Raw genomic sequence first — 20,599 nt, 5'->3', positions numbered from 1 at the left:
TTGGAATGAGAGATTTCCAGATGATTTAAGTCTCTAATGTCTACAAGCCAGGAATCAGGTGCTTTGAACTTCCTTAAACCTTAGCCAGTATAGCCCCTCATTGAGAGGGCCACCTAACTGAGAGAGCATCTGGCAAGTAGTAGGTGCAGTGGTCGGCTTCAGTTGTACTGCTAGGTTGCCTTCTGAAAGTATTTCTATGAAGTGCATTGTGGGGAGCATGAATCAAACCTCTTCAGTGGTTGTTTGCAACTGTTTTCCTGCTGGACATTTTGGTGATGACGACAGTGGAGGCAGTTCTACAAGAGGGGTTGATTTTTATTGTCCTAGGACAGAAATAGTAGGGCCAAATTTAGGGCTGGACCTTCTAGAGGGTCCCATAGACCAAGTTGAAAAAATATGGGATCAGATGCTGATTTTTCTTTCTTACTTTTCTTCCCATCTCCACTGATCTTAGAGCTGAGCTATACATTATGGATAGGTCATCATTAGAATAAAACACTCCTAAAAGACTGATAGTCTGTGATTGTCATAGCAGGAGTGTTTCTTGGCCACTGGTATATACAGGCAAGCTTGCTTTGTGGTTGTTCTTTAACATGTTCTTTAAGAAATATGTTCCATATTTGCAAGTCTGATTTCTCTGACACGAAAGACTGTCATGTTTTTTGAAAAACGAATGTGATTTCAGGTCTAATGGTGGTTTACCCAGAATGTGTAGCTTTTATCTTTAGCTTTGTTGCCGTTCTCAAGCATAAAGTGACTACTGTAGCAACATAGTCGCAACATACAACTCTGGCAGGGCAGATTATGGAGGGGATCCCAAGCAACCGAAACAAGTGGATTCCTAATGTCATATAAAGCAGCAGTTCAGGATGACAAACTGGAAATAAATAATATAATTTCATATAATTTCCTGTCATCCTGAATTCACTGATTTATAGTGATGGAATGTGCTGCTGAAATAGGGCCACTGAGAAATTAGAGGGCAATAGTAACAGAACCAGCCCTAACCTTAGGCAGAGTCAGGTAGCCACCTCAGGTGGTCGATGCTGCTGCTAGAGGAGATGTTGTTTCTTTGGAATTGCTTTACCCTTCCCCTTTCTTGGAAGGGAAGTGTGTACTTCACTTCCTGTCCTGTCCTTTAAAGCTGGCCTCCTGCTCGCAGTTGTGTTGAAGGAAGTTGTTCCATTGGCAACCTTCAACCTGCAATCCAGTCATCTTTTGCACGTGGGAGAGGAGAAAGGGCGCCATTTTGTGCTTCACCTTCGGCCTCCAAATGTCTTCGGCTACCTCTGGGTATTAAAGAGTTTATTCTGAGGCAGGCAACTTCAGGTTTGTAATAGTAGAGGTGGAAAACTAAAGGGGCAACACACTCAGCCAGACTCTCTAGTAAGAACTTAGCATGTTCAGAAGTTACTGAAAATGGAGAGGAACTTAGAAAAGAAAAACCCAGAAGACAGGGGAAGGGAAGCAGGAAGAAATGCTTTTCTTGAGCTCCTTATTGTTTAGACTTACTGTATCTTTTTGAATCTGTGCCTTTCAGATGTTTTGGATCATGTCTTCCATCATCTCCAGACATCCATGCTAGCTGGGGATGATGGGAAATGTAGTCAAGGATGTCTGAAGCATTCCAACTTTAGAAAGTTTAACTCTTGCAGTTTGAGGGAAGGGCATGACTGACTTGGAGGAACCTTGAGAGGAGCACTCCGCAGATAGGTGGCGAGGGTGGCCTGCAAGGTTTTGTTGCAGTTCCTGCAGATACTGTGAAAGCTGAGATCAAAGTGAACCTCAGCAAAGATTCTGCAGAAGTGATCTTGGTCCCTAGATACTGATTTATAGGCACTAGCAGCACTTGTGACTGGATGGGTTGAGCAGATGGGTTAACTGGTCGATAGGTAGCATGGAAAAGTGCTGAAGTACTCATGAGCTGCAGAAAAACGGCTGTTCCCTGTGCACCTCACCTGTGCTCCTGGGATAATCCACTTGCCCTTTCAGCATTATCTTGGCATCATAAAGGGCACCTGGCACAAACGCCTGCCACACCTGCCCAGCTGATGTAATACTTTCAGAGATTGCCAATTAAGACAGGTTTCTTTGCCAGGTCTACAATAGTTTCAGCAGTATTCTTCTACCGTTTCAGAGCTGGGACTCAGATTTCAATCTCGGTTTGGAGCGTGAGCCACTTCTCATGTCTACTTTATTCACTGATTAGGTTTCTCTCCTACCTTTCCTCCAGTGAGCTCAAGGTGGAGCCCCCTGGCTTTGCTCCTCCTGTCTGTTGTATTTTCCAAGTCCAGGTTCAGCTTTCTGTCCACCCCGGCTGCCTTCACCACACTGCTTCTAGGCTTCCCTTAAAATAGTATCTTGGGTCTGGCTGTCATTCCTCCAGTGGCCTAAAACAACCCTGTAGTGGTGTTGGTGGGTATTGTGAGGAACTGAAATACAGGCTAGACCCCACTATGTATTGCTGCATGGTATACTCTTGGGTTGACACCAGACTGTACCTAAAAGGAGAGAGATGCCACAAGAGTTGGAGAATGGTCCCGTACAGGTCTTAGTAGGCTGAAACCTTTTCAGGTGGCCTCTTTGTGTTTGTAGGTCATCATGCTGGATAAAGGATCGGGCTGTTCAGCAGAATGAAGTTTTTAGGGACTTAGGTAGCTACTTCAGGCAAAACCCTCTAGCTGGTTGAGGCTAGCCATCTCTGGCCAGTGTCCTCCAGATATCATAGGCTACAACATCTACCATCCCCAGTCAAAATGTTGCCTGGGTTGCCTAGGGAAGGTACAAGGTGTAAGCCAACATATCTGGAGGATGCCTGGTTGGGGGATGGCTGACCAGTAGTGGCTTTTCAGGGTCTCAAACAGGGTCCTTCCTAGACTCACCTGGAGACACTAGGGATTGAAGCCCTGGACATTCTGCACACCAAGCAAGTGCTTTGCCACCGTGTTACATGCTTTCTTTCTTACCTTCAGATCTCTTGTTGGCTACAAGAATGTAGAAGAGTGAGCAAATAGATGGCTAAGGGTTGTAGTGGGGATTCATTTCTAGAGCATCTTGGTTATTGTTGTTGATGGCCCAGTTCCTAGCATTGTCTGGTTTAATTGAAACTTTCTGTCTCTGGTCCTCCCATGAAGCCCAATGAAGAGGCTGCCTCAAGCAACAGATGTTGCCGGGGGCTTGCAGTCAGGTCTTGGAGAACAGAGGTGGAGATGCTAAGTAGCCTGCCCTGAATCTCACTGTCTATATGTGTTGTGGAGGATGCTTATCCTTTGCCAGTACTGAAACAAACCCTGTCTCTCATGTGAGTTAGCTTTTGGATACAGAACAAGGAAGGATGCTCTTCTATCCCTCAGCTCAAGGAACAAAGTATCTGGGCCACATCTGGTTGAGGCTTTGCTCGATCTCTGGTTGGATAACAGTGGCCAAGTGAGAAGAAAGCAAAATCCATTCATCATACTGGCCATGGTAGACCTGTGGGTTTTTCAACGTGGTTTTCATCTAGACAAGAACGCTGCTTCAGTACAAGGCGTGGTTCTGCTCTGTGGTGCTCTACTTAAGCATATTGACAAATACTCAGTGAGAGCAGGTCTGCAGGATGAGGCCTGTACCAAATATGAAACCTGCCAAGTGGGCTTTGTCAACATGTGGCCCAGCTTGCCAGGGCTCTGTGTGTGTGCTCGTCTGCTGTTTCTCCTCCTCTTCCTTCACTGGGAAAATGGGCCTGAGGCGTTCTTGCTGGCAGCTGGCAGCCCTGGTGCTATTTCACATGTAAACACTCAGAGGAAAGGAGAGGGCAGGGTGCTGTTTGCGCTCCACACAGTTGGGGAAATGAGAAGCCCTGGCGGGCAAGCTGGCAAAGCACCTTGAGAAGGTGGAGACACAATGTCCTGAGAGGACATTTTTCTGAGAACCTAGAAAACAGGAGCTGCGGTCTGTTGCTTCCTGCCATCTCGAGTGCGGAGGGCAGGAAGGAAAAAAGGCGGGCCTCCATTAATTGAGCCACGGCCTGCTGAACTCTGTTTTTACTGTCTGGACTCAAGCCCATCATCATCATCTAAGAAGAGTGTCTTAAAGAATTCCATGCTGAGGACATAGTCGCTGGAGCTTTAATCTGGCATGCCTTCTGCTGCTTCTGAGCTGATACCGGGCTTGCACCGGCCCAGCAGAGCCTCTTGTGGCCACCTGCCCATGGCCTGCAAGGAGGAAAGGAGGACTTCCAGGACCAAAATAGAGGGTGAAAGAGGACACTGACATGCGTAGAGTTGCATGTGCTGATTTATAGCTAAAGATGCTAACTTGGAAGTCATTTATTTAAGCACATTAGCAAAGCATGCCAACAGCAGGGAAGCACAAGAGCCAGGTCGCCTGTGTCCGCATGCCTGCTGAGGTCATCTGTCCTGGTACTAACTGTGGACATGCAGCTCTAGGATCACCAGTCCCTGATCTCCTTCCTTGTGCTTCTTTATCTTTAAACTCTGCTTGGACTGAGAAGTCCTACACATCATGGAGGGCGTCAAAAAGAGGGCTGTCCTTTGGATGTCTTTCAAATGGGGGCATTTCTTTTGTAAAAGGAGATTTGTGGCCATCCTAGGAGCACCTGCTCCTGCTCTCCCCCTGCTTCTCTTCTGCTGCTCTTCTCTTTGGGAGGGAAAGTGAAAGAGCAGTGCAGTTGAGGCCAAAGACAGCTCTTGCTTCTGCCATGCAGTTGGGGGGGTGGGAAGCTACAGCAATTTTACCCTGTACTCTGGTTGCTCCTGCCTTGTGTTCCCCTGAATGCATGAGGCGTCGTGTCCTGGCACCTCCACTTTTTGATCAGGAATGGAGTCCATCTAGGGTCTCAACCCCAGAACTTTCGAAGTTTTTTTTAAGAACAATGACTTGAATGCCATGCTGAAGCCAACACTGATGCAGCAGATGCAGGATGATGCTCTGAGTCCTGGAGGATCATCCTACCACCGTTGACATGCGAAGAACTGTGGTGAGACCATATATTCATTCTTCTTAAAAGTAACGGGCGAGGCTTCTCCCAAAGGAGACGTACTTGTTGGTGCCAGAGATGGCTTGTGAGCGACCAAGATGGCCCTCCCTGAAATGTTTTTGGCAGGTGCCCCTTCTTCCTGGTCCACAAGCCTCATCAGTCGGTACTTAGCTTCTCAGATGCATTGCAGGGCTTGGTCATTTTGTACAAGGGGTCCCTTCTGCAGAGTTTAACCCCTTAGGAGCTCTCTGGATCCGTGACATGAGGTCAGAGAGCGAGAGAGCACTAATTCTCTACACCAGAATGATCACCTTGTGCCTCTTAAAGGACGCCTCTTAAAGGGCGCCAGCTCTTAGCATTCTTCATCACTGGCTAGAGTTGCTGAGAGCTGCAGTTGAGCAACATCTGGAAACCCTGAAGCCCCACCTCTAGCACCCTGTTCTTTAGCATTTGGTTTCACTTTATGGCAATCATAGCTGGCAGGGGTGGCTTGGTCTTTAAAAAAAAAGCCCGTCCTATTGCTGTCAGTGAGAGAACCATGTTTTGGGTGATGTCTGGTTGGTGTAAAGATCAGACAGATAGCTTTGAGGTTGTGGTTATGAGCTGGTGTTCTCCCTTTTGAACGTTGGCTCAACTTTCTTGATTAGGAGAAAGATGACCAGGGTTCGTGTAGGGTGGCCAGGTCATTCAGTCCCCGGAGATTTAAGGGCCTAAGTCTGAAACTTAGGGACTTAGTAGCTGAAATCCTGCTGCTTTACATTGCAAGTCACAAGGAGAGGAGGCCATTGAATCAGTGGGGGTTTGGGGAGTCGGCTGCTTCATAGGTTCTGCTGATTTAGTGGGCCTACTCCAGTTGCGACTTACTGTGCTAAGCTGTCAAGTTTGCAAATGATGCTTAGGATAGGATATGGTATTTGTAAAATAACATCTAGCTCATATTGCTTAAAGTGCTATAATGTATCTGAAAAACCAGGGGATAGATATTTATCAATGTGGTAAATTATCACGTTAGTAATATACTCCTTCACTAACAGACAGAGGCTGTGTTCCCTATATCTTGCAGGTAGAAGGTCAAATTAATCAAAACAAATCCGGTTGTTATCTTTTTAAGTGGCTACTTGCCAGCATGAGGAGTAACAAGAGTTGTGATTTACTGCCCTAACAAACAGCATACCCAGCGTGGTGTAGTGGATAGAGTGATGGACTCAGGAGATCTGGGTTCGAATCCTCACTCAGCCACGGAAATTAACTGGGGGAGTGGAACTTGTCAAACCACTCCTTAAATATCTCACTTTGCTTGAAAGCCTGTTAGGGTCACTACAAGTCGGTTCTGACTTAACAGCATGGAACAACAGCACCCTTGCAAAACAAATAGAAATTTCTGTAAGAAAATATTGAAAGCAGATACAAAGCTTAAGTAATTTAGTAGAGCAGTAAAATTGGTTGATAGTTGATGAGTTGATAAGAACTGGTAAAAAAGAATATAAATAGTCTGAGAGTATTAGCAGAGGGAGTACATGTACTGGGGAAAGAATCTGCTGGGGAGTAAGAATTTATTTTGTAAAACCTGTGCTAATGGCTCAGTTGTTTATATTTATGGAGCTGGAGGTTGGGAGTTTGATTCCCCACTGGGCCTCCTGCGAGTAGAGCTAGCCTGTGTAGCCTTGGGCAAGCTGCACAGTCCCAGGATGCCTCCAAAAGAAGGGAATGGGATGGCGCCTTCAGGAACAATAGAAAAATGATGTGTGTGCATTTAGGTGTGTGCAAGAGATGTGTGACAGATAACGTAGAGATGCAATGATGGATTTAAAGACCAGTTTATGTATTTCAGTAGCAGCTGCAGTTGTGTATACCATAGCAGGCAATAATAATAATAATAATAATAATAATAATAATAATAATAATAATAATAATAATAATAATAATAATAATAATAATAATAATAATAATAATAGTAATAATAGTAATAACAGTAACAGTAACAGTAACAGTAACAGTAACAGTAATAGTAATAGTAATAATAATAAAGAGATACAAATATAACAAAGACAAGTGTGCTTCTGAGCACTTCTAAATTGTGAATCTTGAAGCCAGGAGAACAGAATTGACCCCAAAACTGGAGTTTCAGAGTCAAAGCCTTCAACCTGTCAACCTTATTTATGTATTCAGATTGGCAACCTACATGCCTAGGCAAACAGAGCTTTGGTCACTGAACCTCTCAAAGGATAAAATATATTTTAACATCTTGTGACAGCACTCAACATTCCAAAGTATACCAGCTAAGCAAACGCTTACCTGTTACTAAACAGGGGTTGGGTTAGCGAGCCTTACTATTTGTCTCTTTTATTTTCAAGCCACTGCTGGCTCAAGAGGGGCCTGAGATAGAAAATTCCAAATAATATTTGCCCTTATTCTGCCATCTGTAATGGAATGTGAAGCAGGCTAGGTAGCTCTGTGAGTTGGGCGCCCGGCTGCGGAACCAAAGGTTGAGAATATGACTTCCCAATGTGTCTCGGGCAGAAAAAGCCAGCCTGTGTACCCTTGGGCAAGCTGCAGAGTCCCAGAAGTGCCCTTAGAAGAAAATGGGAAACCCGCTTTTGAGTACTCTCTACCTAGAAAATCCTAGAAAGCTTTGCCATGAGTCAGAGTGGACTTGACAGCACATTATTGTTATTAATTGCACATGCAACCTGCTTTCCTCACCACTAACTCATACCAGAGCTTGTTGATTAAGGCGAGTCCCTTCAGATATGTTACTCCAAGCAGTATTAATATCCAGAGGTACAGTGGAGCTGTAGATAGCAGAAAGTCTACACACTGTTCCAGTAACTGCCTTCTGCCTGCAATTAGTTTGGCTGCCAATTCTGGACTTCTTTGTTCAACGCGTATCAGATGAGAACAAACATCTCTTATGCTTGCTTCTGTGTTGGAGAATGCAGATTATGTGTGGGAAACATAGGGCCTTCCAGCTTGTGACCAGATGCCCTAGCCAAAACACAACCAAAGGTGAGAGATGATTAGAATTAGAGTCCAGCAGCATCTGGAGGACCACCTCTTCCCCATCCCTGTTCTAGATTAGGATATAGATTTTTTGACAGGGATCCATGATGAAGTTTCACCTCTGATGCACTGTGGCTGTCTGAATATCTGATATTTAGTATGTGCACCCATATGTGTCATATAGTCAGCCTGGTGTCTGTAAAGATTCCTTGGGTTAGAGCGGATCCGCTTTGCAGGAGTCACTTCCTTTGCATGGGAGATGCTGGGCCTCCTGTGCTATATTGGGCTGGCGCATGCAACTGGCAGTTCCTTCCTCACTCTATAAGCTGTCTAAGGAAATGTCCTTGATCTTTTTCTTTCCAGACTCCTCTTCCAGACAGCGAATCAGTCTTGGTGTCTGACCACAGCCTCAAGCAGGTAATAAATACCGCCTTGTGTCCCTCATTTAGACAAATAACGGTGCAAAAATAAAGATCATCACTACTTCCTTTAATATATATATGGATCTGATTTATTGCAACATCAGTTTTGTCTGTATTATTTGTGTCTCTGAACAAGCCTGGAATTTGATACAGGGCAGAAAAGCATCAGCATCTTAAGAATTGCTGCTTCTTAAAGTGGTTTGCCCCCCCAACCCCTTTTCAAACCTCTCTAAGGAAGGATGGATTTATAGGGGAGGAAAGAGGGAAGTGAGATTTAAGCCTCCTCTCTTGCATGGAGGAACCAATCCACCTTGAGCCCCACACAATTATTCTAGAATAAAAACTAAATAAACCTTCAGCTGGATGCAGTGCTTTCAGTAGTGTATAGTTTAACTCTTAGAGATGATGTAGGGCATACTGCGTGCCAGAGGGAGGTACATAGATCTCAGATCTGATTTCTTCCTCACTTCTTTGCAAGGGAAGGCCTCTCCTTTAAGCTTCCACATCCTCCTCCTTCAGTTCACAGCAGGGAGGATGATCATACCTTTCTTAAAGGAAGCCAAATTGCTCACAGTGAGATCCCGTATAGGCAGTGAATGATTGAAAATGCCACATACTTGCTGGGTATTTATTATGAATGAAAAGGTAAATGGTGCTGGGGGGGAAGCATTGGGCTATTCCCTAATGAATTCCATTGACCACAAGAATGGAGCAGAATTACTGTACTTTGGAGTACACATTGTTGGATGGTGAGTGATCCATCGGCTCTGAGTGCACTGTCATCCTGGCAAAGGAGAAGAAAGTCAAGTCATTAAAAAGAAATTAAATTGGTGTGGTTTTCGATTGGATGGTTTTCTTTAAAAATCTACTTTCATATGAATCACTGCTTTATAAATATCTGACATAAAATTAAAACGGATCTGATTGCAAACAGGCTTGTTAACCTTCATGTACCCCAGCATGGGACATTTTGGTCTCCCAGAGTTAGGATTTGATGAAGAATCCACACAGAATGACACCCTGCAATGTTGGCATTCTGTGACACTATCATCTATATATGCTCAAGCTTCAGCCAGTTGCTAGGGTCAATTGTTTGTTATTGTAACAAACAAACAAAACCCAGGACAAAAATTGTCATAAGAAATCTATTTGCATTTTGTTTCCGGGATACTTAATTTTTTTTAAAAAAATCCCAACCAATACAGTGTGTTAGGACACATTCTGACACGTACACACACAGCCCATGCTATTTTTTGAACAGTGATGTTGAGAAGCAGAAGTGATATATTCGGATTGTCAGAAAATTGGCCCCATTTTGGGTAATAGGGGGCACCGGATATCTCAGTGGGTTTAGGAAATAAGAGATTTATAACTTTACCCTTCTGCTAACCCTAACCCCAGGGCTAACCCTACAGCTAAATTCAATACACTGGAATTTTCATGGGGCAGAAAATATCCCACAATTTACTCAACACAAATATTTGGTTTTTATAACAATTTTGGTGCATGAGAGTTAAGGTTGCCAGGCTTATCATCTGATGGCTATATATCTTCTCTAGGATTGAGACACAATATTTTGCCTCAGTATAACAGCTGCTAGGAAGTCAGAACTGAGAGGGTCCTTTTGCATTTATGTCCAGCTTCCTTTCACATCTTGATAGTCAGAGTGGAATCGAGATGCTAGTCTAGGTAGTCCTTGGGACTGATCCAACTGGGCTTTTTTTCCAAACCTTCCCTGATTTTCTGTCAAACACTATAAAACTTAATATTTCTAACAGTTTTATCCTTGTACAGATGGTGATTTGTTGAACGAGGCATATCATCTTCTTCCCCTCTTCTCCTGCCCTGTGCAATGCAAAAATTAGTTTCGTGGGGAGCAGCTGCGGAGCAGTTGTGAAGTTCTCCTCATCCGATCCAGTAGCTCTTGAATGCTTCTTTCGCAGGCTTCCTCAAACAAAATCCAGAGAGCAGGGAGGCTCCTTGGTGTGCACTTAATCATCACTTACCCAGACCTAATCCGAGATCACAAGCACCATCTTCGGCTTTATAGGTGCGTATATGCCTGGCATCATGTAGTAAGAAAGCAACACATGTCTGCAGTTTATTTCTTGTCATCAGTGAGAATGGGTGTGTTGACATGTCAAGGAACATCACCAAAACAAAAATCCTGTCAACTGCTGCCTCTGCGTTAATGAGAAATGTTCTATTTTGTAGTTGAAAAACCAAACCAAAGCAACAACAGCAAAACATATAGACTCTCCCTTCCTAAAAGCCCTTGTATTTTTCATGGCTAACCTATATCATAAGTAACATGGGGCACTTTTTGTGCAAGGTACATACTCCTTACATTTCTGCCAGTGAATTTAAAAATCTGAACCGATGGGTGCAAGCTCTTGCAGTCTTGCCAAGTAGGGTGCCGGTTTTTAACATGGTGGGTTCCTATTTGCAGGAATGAAATAAGCAAAGCTTTAGATCCATAGGCTGTAGCAAGAAGTTAGGGACAGCATGTAAGCCGCAGAGTCTCGATGTGTGCTGTCTGTCCCTGGGCCGGGCTTGCCAATGAATTCAACTCAAAGTGAATTAGTTCAAAGTGCTCTGTACAGTGTCTTCAACAAGGAATGACTCGAGTGGCTGGGTGGGAGGCATTGCATCGCTCCACCTGGTGCCATAACTCCTACTGTGGCTGCCCTCATGCCGTCAAATTTCAGTGGGACAGTGATTGTGAGAAAAGCTGCAATTGGCCTTTGAAATGATCTATCTTTGGAGCTTCCCCAAGCCCTAATTAGTTTGTAAATGAGGCGCTCACACCCTTCTGGTCCCCTGTTATGAAGGCAATGTGTGGGTTCCTCCCACAGCTCAGGAACAATGCCTTTCAGCCCACAACTCCTCAAAGCCTCCATTTAATCCTCCTCCCTTCTCTTGTCACGTGGATATTGAGGAGCGTTCAGGAGTGCTTATCTTAAGAGTAAGGTGTGTGCCTGCCTTTCCTCAAACACAAGTTGTGGCTATGGTTTTATTCAACCTTGCTACTACTTCTGTGCTGCTGAATTTTGCCAGTGGCGTGGGGTGCATTGGGGGGCAGCAAACATAGAAAACCTCTTTGTAGTTCACACACCGTGAGTTACCCACTGAAATATAGAGGCCTGGGCTCAAAAATATAAATTCATCTTCTACTAGGGTATCAGGCTTCTACGAAGAACTGTCTCAGGGGCCATTTTCAGGTGGCTACAGTTTTATTAAAAGAGGTATAGTCATCTGTATTTCTTGGCCCATAGTCACACTGATGTGTCATTTGTTTATTTGAAAGATCGCCTTAAGCATGTTTTCTGCGTATTAGGCTCACAAAGCGGCTTGCAAAATTACCTAGTGAGAAAAATACAATGGTGATGAAAATGCTCTCACCCAGAGAGTGGTTAAAGAGTTTTAGTACCAAAGGCACAGTGGGATAAATATGTAGGTGTTCAGCATTCTTTTCAAGGCTAGAAATAGTGGGGTGATGTGTACCTCTCTCTCATCAGGCGGAAGTTCCAGAGGTGTGGGAGTGACATTGAAATAGCCGGATTCCTTGCACTTGCCAGCCTAGTAGGTTTTGCTCTTCATGCAGTGGTTCAACTGCAGTATTGCAGTCAAAAACTCTGCCCATGACTTCAGTTCAATCCTGATGGGCTCAGATAGCCAGCTCAGAGTTGACTCGGCCTTCCATCCTTCCGAGGTCGGTAAATTGAGTATCCAGCTTGCTGGGTGAGGGGAGAAATATGTAGCCTGTATAATTAAGCTGTAACCCGCCCAGAGAATGCTTTAAGTGCTATGGGGTGGTATATAAGCAACACATTTTGCTTTTGCTGGCAAGTCAGAGAGCAAGGCCATTGATGCTGATCTTAACGCTTGGCTTGTTCATAAAGATCTAAATAACCTTTCAGATGACATAGGTTGAAATCCTGCTGTTGTAAGCTGATGCCATGAAAGGCTGATGAAGTCAATGGCCACTACCGGTTTCTTTTTCTTTCTTTTTCTTCTTAAGCATTTCTCTGTCGAATCCTTTTCATTGTTAGGAAGCTGTTTGGGGCCTTGGGGCAAGAGGAGGTAGTCTTTGATTACGGAAAAATCACTGCCCCCAATAAAGTCATCCCAGCATTAGCGATCTTAGATAATTAAAGACTATCCCCAAACCTTGTGATTCCAAATGGCTTCAGCATTGTGAAAGGAGTCTCAAGACTTTCAAGAGGAGGGGTCTGAAATGATTTATTTCCAAAAAAGCCCACCAGCTGATGATTCTGCAGTATAATGCAACAGCCACTGTCTCAAACCCTATTGGGTGTAGACACCAAAAACCAGTCATTTGAACTGGGGGTGTAAAAAAGTATGTAGCCAGTAAAGAAGTATGTAACCCTATTGGGTGTAGACACCAAAAACCAGTCATTTGAACTGGGGGTGTAAAGAAGTATGCAGAATAGGTGTCTGTAATTGTTTGCTTTTCATTAGAATAACTAATTTGCAGAGCCTGAACACAGCATCTTGAAGCATATAGATTAAAAAACCACTTTTATAAAGAATAAAATTTGGTCTTCTCCCTTTTGTGTGCTTTGTGCCAGTAATTGATACTAAAATAATCACTTGTGCCTTTGGCTAAAACACTAAATAACTGTTACTGCTTATGAATATTTGTAAAATATAACTCATAATGCTTGGATATTTGGTATGACTGGCATATTTTCTCTGGTAAATAACTAACTCTCTCACTGTTATAGTATTATATTTGTGAGCCTTATCTGGTCCTTTTAGATCCTTTCAGTTAGATCTTTAACCCTGTCACTGAGACCTAGTAGTCCTATCTGTGACTGACCTATTACATGTTTGTACGTGCCCCTATCTTAATCTATGTCACTGTCTTAGTCTATGACATGGTTGTCCCTAACTGACAGACTTCTGACATCCGCCTTATATAGCAGCCAACTGACTCCAGTCACATTCCAATTGGTTAGAATTCTATGCTATGCAAATACAACATTCTGGTCTTTCATAGCAAACACAATTAAACAGACAGGTTCATATATACATTCTGTGTTGCATAACTATATATACTAACAACGAGTAGGTAGCCAGAGTAATCTATGCAGAATAGGTGTCTGCAGTGTGACCCTTGTACAGTCTTGCCCCGCATTACGATGAATCCACTTTACGACAATGGTCTAAATGGGGGAATTTTGCTTAGCGATGATCAGTTCCCTGCTTCGGGAACCAATTTCCGATTTATGACGATCAAAAACAGCTAATTGTTGGGTTTTCAAAATGGCCGCCAGGTGCTTAAAATGGCTCCCCGCTGTGCTTAGGGATGGATTCCTCGCCATACAGGCACCGAAAATGGCCGCCGTATGGAGGATCTTCGCTGGACAGTGAGTTTTCAGCCCATCGGAACGCACTGAACAGTTTTCAGTGCGTTTCAATGGGCTTTTTAATTTCGCTTTACGATGTTTTCGCTTAACAGCAATTTTCCTGGAATGGATTATCATCGTTAAGTGAGGCACCACTGTACCTAAGCTCCTGGAACCATTCTGGTATTCCCATTCTGTACCAGAACCCTACTGGTATTCACTTAAGGTTTATATAGCTTGCCACAGCTAATTGATGAGGTGCTGGGGCACTTCTCAGTCATGTGCCAGGTCACGTGCCCAGCCATGCCATTCTTCTCCTTTGTTCATGTCAGATGCAACCAAATGTTTCTTCCAGAGTGGAAGGATCAACTGACAGGGTGCTGCTGTTGTCCATGGGGTGTCCTCACATCTTTGAAGAGGCTCCTTCCATGTCCCACAATGTGCCCTTATTCTAGGATTCTGGCCATAGTTTCTGTACTACATTTGAGGCCAGCCCCATGTACAATGAATTATGGTAATCTAATTTGGATGTAATTAAGGCACCTGTCACTGTGACGGTGTCAGCCGTCTCTAGACTAAGGTCAGAGCTGCTAGTTTCAGCTTGTAGAAAACTACTCCTGGTAGCCAGCACCTTCAAGAACTGTCTATCCAGCCCTTGAGATTTTGGAGGTCAAACTCTCCATAAGGATTAGTGGATTTCCCCACTAAACCCACAGTACTGCTTCTGCTTTATCCAGATTACATTTCAGTTTGTTGGCCCTTGGCCAGGCCAACACTGCTTGCAGGTACTTATCCAGAGTTTCCAGTGCTCTCTCAGGTTGAGATGGTGGAAAGGGGAAGTAGAGCTGCGCAGGCTTGCTTGGTGCCTACCTTGTGATATTTTCAACATCAAAGCCTTTCCTGTTCTCCTGCATACTTTCAAAACTATTTTAGAACTTCGACACCTTTGGATTTTTTACTCTATTGCTATTTTTAATTTGGGTTTATCTTCTGCTCTCTTGGATTTCTATATTTGGATTTTTCAAAGATAATACATAGTTCAGAGAACTCTGGATAGTGGGCAGTCTGAAAGGTGCGATCCATGGATGGATGGATGGATGGATGGATGGATGGATGGATGGATGGATGGATGGATGGATGGATGGATGGATGGATGGATGGATGGATGGATGGATGGATGGATGGATGGATGGATGGATGGATGGATGGATGGATGGATGGATGGATGGATGGATGGATGGATGGATGGATGGATGTTGTGCGCATATTGATTATATCTGAGCCCAGATCTCCAAGTTACTTCTCCTTGATATGGATGTTTAGAAGAATAGGGAACCAGGGAGAACCCTGAGGAATCTTAATAATAGTATAGGATCACATATTATTCTCAAATAATTGAATTTTTTTGTTTTTGTTTTTGTTTTTTTTGCTGTATGTAGTTAGTTGGATTGGAGCTGCTGTTCTCTCCTGGTCACTGGCTGATGCCCCACAAATGGCCCAAATATAAAGAGGAAAAGGCTTCATATTCTGTTTACTTCTCTCCCCGCGCCCCCCCCAAAAACTTTCACTCTTGTGGTTGCTACCATCTCACCTGCCAGCCCACTGTCTAACTGGCAGAGGATGGGTGGGTCCCTCTGCACCAACATTTTTGTGATATATTATGCCATCTTCTGAAAATCTCCCCTGGTTTTAACTTAGCTGACAGCAGGCTTTCCCCTTTCAAGATGTAGCCAGGGTTTCTGGTGAAGGTGCCAAAGGTCCCAGCAACTCAAAATGTATTGCAGGATATTACTGCTTGAGGCAAAAGGACAGGTTCATCATCATCATCATCATCATCATTGGGACTGTGGGAACAATATCAAGAAATTTCACACAGTATTATAAGCAGTCGCAAATTCCAGAAATAACTTCGTCAGAGCTACACAATATGGCAATATTAGGGACAGCATACATCCTGCACTGATATTTAACAAATAGGTTATTGGTTAAAACTTAGGACTGTTAGATAAAACCAGTCAATGTTTTTATTATTTTGATTGATTGTGCCTAGTATTGTTGAATAATAATTATAATAATCAGATAACATCCTGCACACAAAAGTTAGAGATCTGTCAGAAAGCTCTATATAAGAAACGACCATTTGAAAATAAACAGTTGGAAAAGTAAACCACTACATGGACAACATCTGAGAAATATTGATGGAAGACATGACAGTAATTCAAAATAGACATGACTAAAACTGCGGACTATTAAGAAAGAAACCAAAGGCTTGATTTTTGCTGCACAAGAACAAGCACTCCAAACCAATGTGATGAAAGCTAAGATCCAAGGAATGAGTGCTAACTGCAAATGTTGATTGTGCCAAGAAATAGATGAAAATGTGTAGGAACACTTCATCTGTGTAGGTCTAAAGATTGCACAGATTACAAACTTCGACATGATAAGAGTGCCAAAATTAGTGCACTGGTCATTATGCAAAAACTATAATTTGCCAGCCTCCAGAAACCCATGGGAACATCAGGTAAAAAAGGTGTCAGAAAATGACAAAGTCAAGATCTTGTGGGATTTCCAGGTCCAAACTGATGTCTTGAACATTAGATTAGGCATCCTTCAATTTTGAGAGATTATGGTAACGTGCTCTGAACAGAGGACTTGGAACAGCATCTAGTGTGGCTGAGACGGCCAATTCAAGAGTGATAATCCCTTCCACACTGAAGACAAATACAATCTGTCCCCTGTGCAGCTCCCTGATTTTGCTGGTTTCGGGACTGCCTCTTTGCCTCGGCCTGCTGGACAAGGGTCTCTTCAATTTGGGAGAGGCCATGATACACCACCTGCCTCCAGGCTGAACACTCAGATGTCAGGGTTTCCCATCTGTTGAGATACATTCCTAAGGCCTTCAGATCCCGCTTGCAGATATCCTTGTATTGCAGCTGTGGTCTCCCTCTGGGGTGCTTTCCCTGCACTAATTCTCCATACAGGAGATTACAACTCTGTCACAACTATATCTGGTGTGCCTTGAACATAGCAGATATAGTTGTAATATAATGAAGAAATGCCTGGATAATTAACATTGCAATTCCAGGAGATGCCAGAGTAGAAGATAAAGAATTGGAAAAAATAACAAAATGCAGAGATCTGGCAATCGAAATATCTTGCTTGTAGTGGTCCCCATGGTCACTAGAGCTTTAGGCACAGTATCAAATAATTTCGCACAGTATTGTAAGTGGTTGCAGATTTGTATCTGTTATATAAAACCAGCCAATGTTTTCATAATTGTGATTGTGGCTGATATTTTTGAATAATAATATAACTGCAGAGCTGTAAGAAACACTGTGGATCATGGAGTCCAGCCCCTGTCAAGGAGGCACAAACTCTCAACCTCTGGCTATGCTGTGAGAGACCTAAGCCACAGAGCTATTCAGCACCAAGATAGCACCTTCTTGACAGTGCTAAGATGGCACCTTCCTTCTTCAGAAGCCTGTGTAGACTATTATTTGAATCTTATTTCATAACCAGAAAATGGGCAGGATTCTCTGCCGGAATGCAAAATCTGGTTGAGGGCAGGCCATGTGACACAAACATACCTTTGTCCTCAAACATGACACCACCACCACCTGTCCCCCAGCATCAGTTGTCTAGGCATCTGCCTAGCCACCACCATGGACTTGTTCTTTCTCTGTTACTAAGTCTGCTCACCTTAGATTCATTCCATCCAGGTAAGAGTTCTGATGTCTGGGCAACTGCGTGACTAGAGGGCTAGAAGATGGGGCAGAGCTTGATGATTATATTGCATCACCTCACTCTGGATCCCATGAACCTTCAGGGTGTATTGACGTGACTTCTACACCTACATATATTGATGGATTTTGCAGAGCCTGGAATGTCAGTACAAGAGTTTTACAATTAGTTAAGATTTTAGTTAGAGGCCCCCAAACCTGCTATACTTGGGATTTACATTCATGGGAAAGTTTTTTCATTCACTAAGCTACACATGAAGTTGTCAGTTAATTCTAAATGACACCACAGGAGAAAAACAGTGGTTAACACCATTCCTGCTGTTGACATTCTGTCATTTACTCCTTCCGATTGGGTTTTCACAGCTTACATCAACTTTCCTAACCCACTTTTTAGATGCCCTGAAATAAATATCAAAATTCTGTCTGAGGAGATCAGTCAGAGATGACAGGACTTATAGTCTGTCATAACTAGAAAATATGAGGTTGGGAAATGCTGTCTAAAGCAGAGGTCCCCAACCCCGGTCCGTGGCCCTGTGCTGGTCCATGGCCTGAGCCTAACCGGGCCGTGGAGAAAGACTTCCCGCCCCCCGTGCACGCACTCACCCCCGCACAGCTGATTTGTGCATGCTGCATGCTCCTGTGTGAGCGCCGTGCCATCATTTGTGCATGCGCACGAGTGAGCGAGCCTGCATAATCGCCACACCACTGTTTGTGCACGCACACACGCTCATTCGCACTCAATCATTCACACATGCCGACAATCTTGGGTGCCCCACCTTCCCTAGCCAGTCTGCGGGGTGAAAAAGGTTGGGGACCCCTAGTCTAAAGCATGGATTAGTCTATCCTGTTCATTTAAGCTTTGTCACTGTCTCCCCTTCTTTCTTCTTGACAAACATGAGCATACTTCTGTTCTTCACTTGCCCTTTGGACATTATGATCTGTCCGGATTTTAAAACAACTCCCTCCCGCATGAGGCCAGGCTGGCCCCATCATTGCTGTCCTTCCTCAAGCAGGCAAATACCTTTCTCTTCAAGGCAAGCTTTCCCTTTATGACTCGCTCCCTGGAGGGGATTTGTTTTAAAAAAAGAAATGGTTGTGCCTTACTGCTTTGAATGTGTCTGGTGTTGCTTTTGTTTACTCTCTTTTAGTGCGGCATTTGTTTGAACCTACTTTAGTATTTGTATACTTACTGTTTTTAGCCTTCAATATTGTCTTTTAACAATGTAAGCTGTTTTGGGTCCTCTTTAAGGAGAAAGACAGGTAAAAAATGGATGGATGGATGGATGGATGGATGGATGGATGGATGGATGGATGGATGGATGGATGGATGGATGGATGGATGGATGGATGGATGGATGGATGACTTTATTCTGGCTGAAGGACATTGATCCATGATTCTGCCAAGTGCAGCAGTAAATGGTTAGGAAAAAAAACAGTAAGTCAAGAGGGGAGAATTTTTAGTAAGAAACATTTTTGATGCTTCTTGAGCTGTGTCCTCTGCCTTCTCAGCCATTTAGAATCAATGTAACCAATGCATGGTTAAAAATGCGGTTCCAGTGTCACTAAAGAGGAAAAAAGAAAGAGAGAGGGAAGGAGGGGAAGTTTTGTATCCCTTACAGTCCTTCATGTAAAGTTTAGGGGTGAAAACTTCAGCTCACTATCGTTTTAGCTATTTTTTTTCTGTTTCCGATTCCTTTTCACTCCCCCAACACTTCTGTAGATGAGGCTTTGATGTTCTCTCCCTGTCTCCTGTTCTCTCACATATGAATTGCATTCTGGGCCTACCATACTCTCTTCCTGGATACTTCTATGCAGTAGTACCAATTTCCTATTGCAGCCAGGGAATTTGAAAGAAAAGATTCCTTGCAGATCCTGCTTTTGTTACCGTGATCAGCTTCCCTTCTCCTTTTCCTGGCTGTGGCTCAGATTCTTTCCGTACCTTTATTGCTTCTTGCAACTCAAACAAAACAGATCAACTAAAATTATTAAAGCTGGTAACTGTTGTGGGTGAGTGTTAAACTTAGTAAATCACTATATTAATTGCGTTTGGTGTTCATTGGATTAGAAGTTATTAGTAAGTAAATCACTATATTAATTGCATTTGGTGTTCATTGGGTTAGAAGCTATTAGATTGCCTTAAATTAATTAAAACAATTGCTTTATTTCATTTGTTGGGCTTCTGTTCTTCATGGCCATGTGAAGGTCTTTGGTTCTAATACGGGAAACCACCATGAATTAGGTTAATTTTTTTCCTTTGGCTGGCAGGCCTGCGTGCTGATTGACAAGATCACTTTTCTTGAGGTTATTCTCAACCTGCCCCATATAATTAGGCCATCGTGGTTCCAGTCTCTCTCTCTCTCTCAATCTCTCTGCCCTACTCCTGAAATAGGTGATTCTTTGTTTAATAGTCTACTTTTCGGGCCAACAAGAGCACATGAATTAACTCTGAATTCAGAAGAAGTACACTATACGCTGCGAATGTCAGACAGCTGAGACAGAGAGATAGTGTTTGTGAGATAAACAATGAGGCTCTTCTTCATGCAGACAAAGGCTATTGTAGATTCAGCACAATATATTGGAATAAGAAATCTCTAAATTCTTTGAAGTATCCTTTGCTAGATAAAAAATCACAGGGGACAGTCCACCCAAGCAAAGATTTGTTCATAGGGCCTCAACATACTTGTTATTACAAAAAGCCAACCCTACTATTAGGCAGAGTGTACCAGTCCTCTTAGGGGGCAGCTGTGGTTGTTAAGAGTCAACAGTGAGAACCCTTGCTATGGTCCTCTGTTAGAAGGTCAGTGAGTGCCCAATCAAGGTGTTGACTAACAGGGGTCATCTTAACCTATGAGTGGAAGGAAAAGGCTTTTCCTGCCCTCATCTGTCCTAGCTCTGGTACATGGAGAGCTAACCTGGAAGATGAAAGTAGTTTCTAACCATGGGGGGCTCTCTGTTTGTTCAGACAACCTGAACCTCACTCAGATACTCTATGCCAGTGGTTCCCGAACTTGGGGTCTCAGATGTTCTTGGACTACCATTCCTAGAAGTCCAGCTGACATAGCCAGCAGGCAGGGCTTCTGCGCCCTT

General features: G+C 43.5%; 1 protein-coding gene across 3 annotated transcripts in view; it reads left to right on the top strand.

Annotated features, from left to right (window-relative positions):
• The window catches only part of RAPGEF3 (Rap guanine nucleotide exchange factor 3), an 84,938-nt gene that overhangs the window by 18,922 nt on the left and 45,417 nt on the right, over positions 1 to 20,599 (top strand). For all 3 annotated transcript variants that reach the window (XM_020779016.3, XM_072991248.2, XM_020779022.3), the window contains exons 3-4: positions 8,342 to 8,395; positions 10,344 to 10,450. In XM_020779016.3, coding sequence (XP_020634675.3) covers positions 8,342 to 8,395; positions 10,344 to 10,450 — 161 coding nt within the window. The remainder of the gene's footprint in view (positions 1 to 8,341; positions 8,396 to 10,343; positions 10,451 to 20,599) is intronic.

Source organism: Pogona vitticeps, chromosome 2 (assembly GCF_051106095.1).
Source record: "Pogona vitticeps strain Pit_001003342236 chromosome 2, PviZW2.1, whole genome shotgun sequence".
Lineage (NCBI taxonomy): Eukaryota > Metazoa > Chordata > Lepidosauria > Squamata > Agamidae > Pogona > Pogona vitticeps.
Note: the sequence above shows the minus strand (reverse complement) of the source record. Positions and strands in the feature narration are given on the sequence as shown.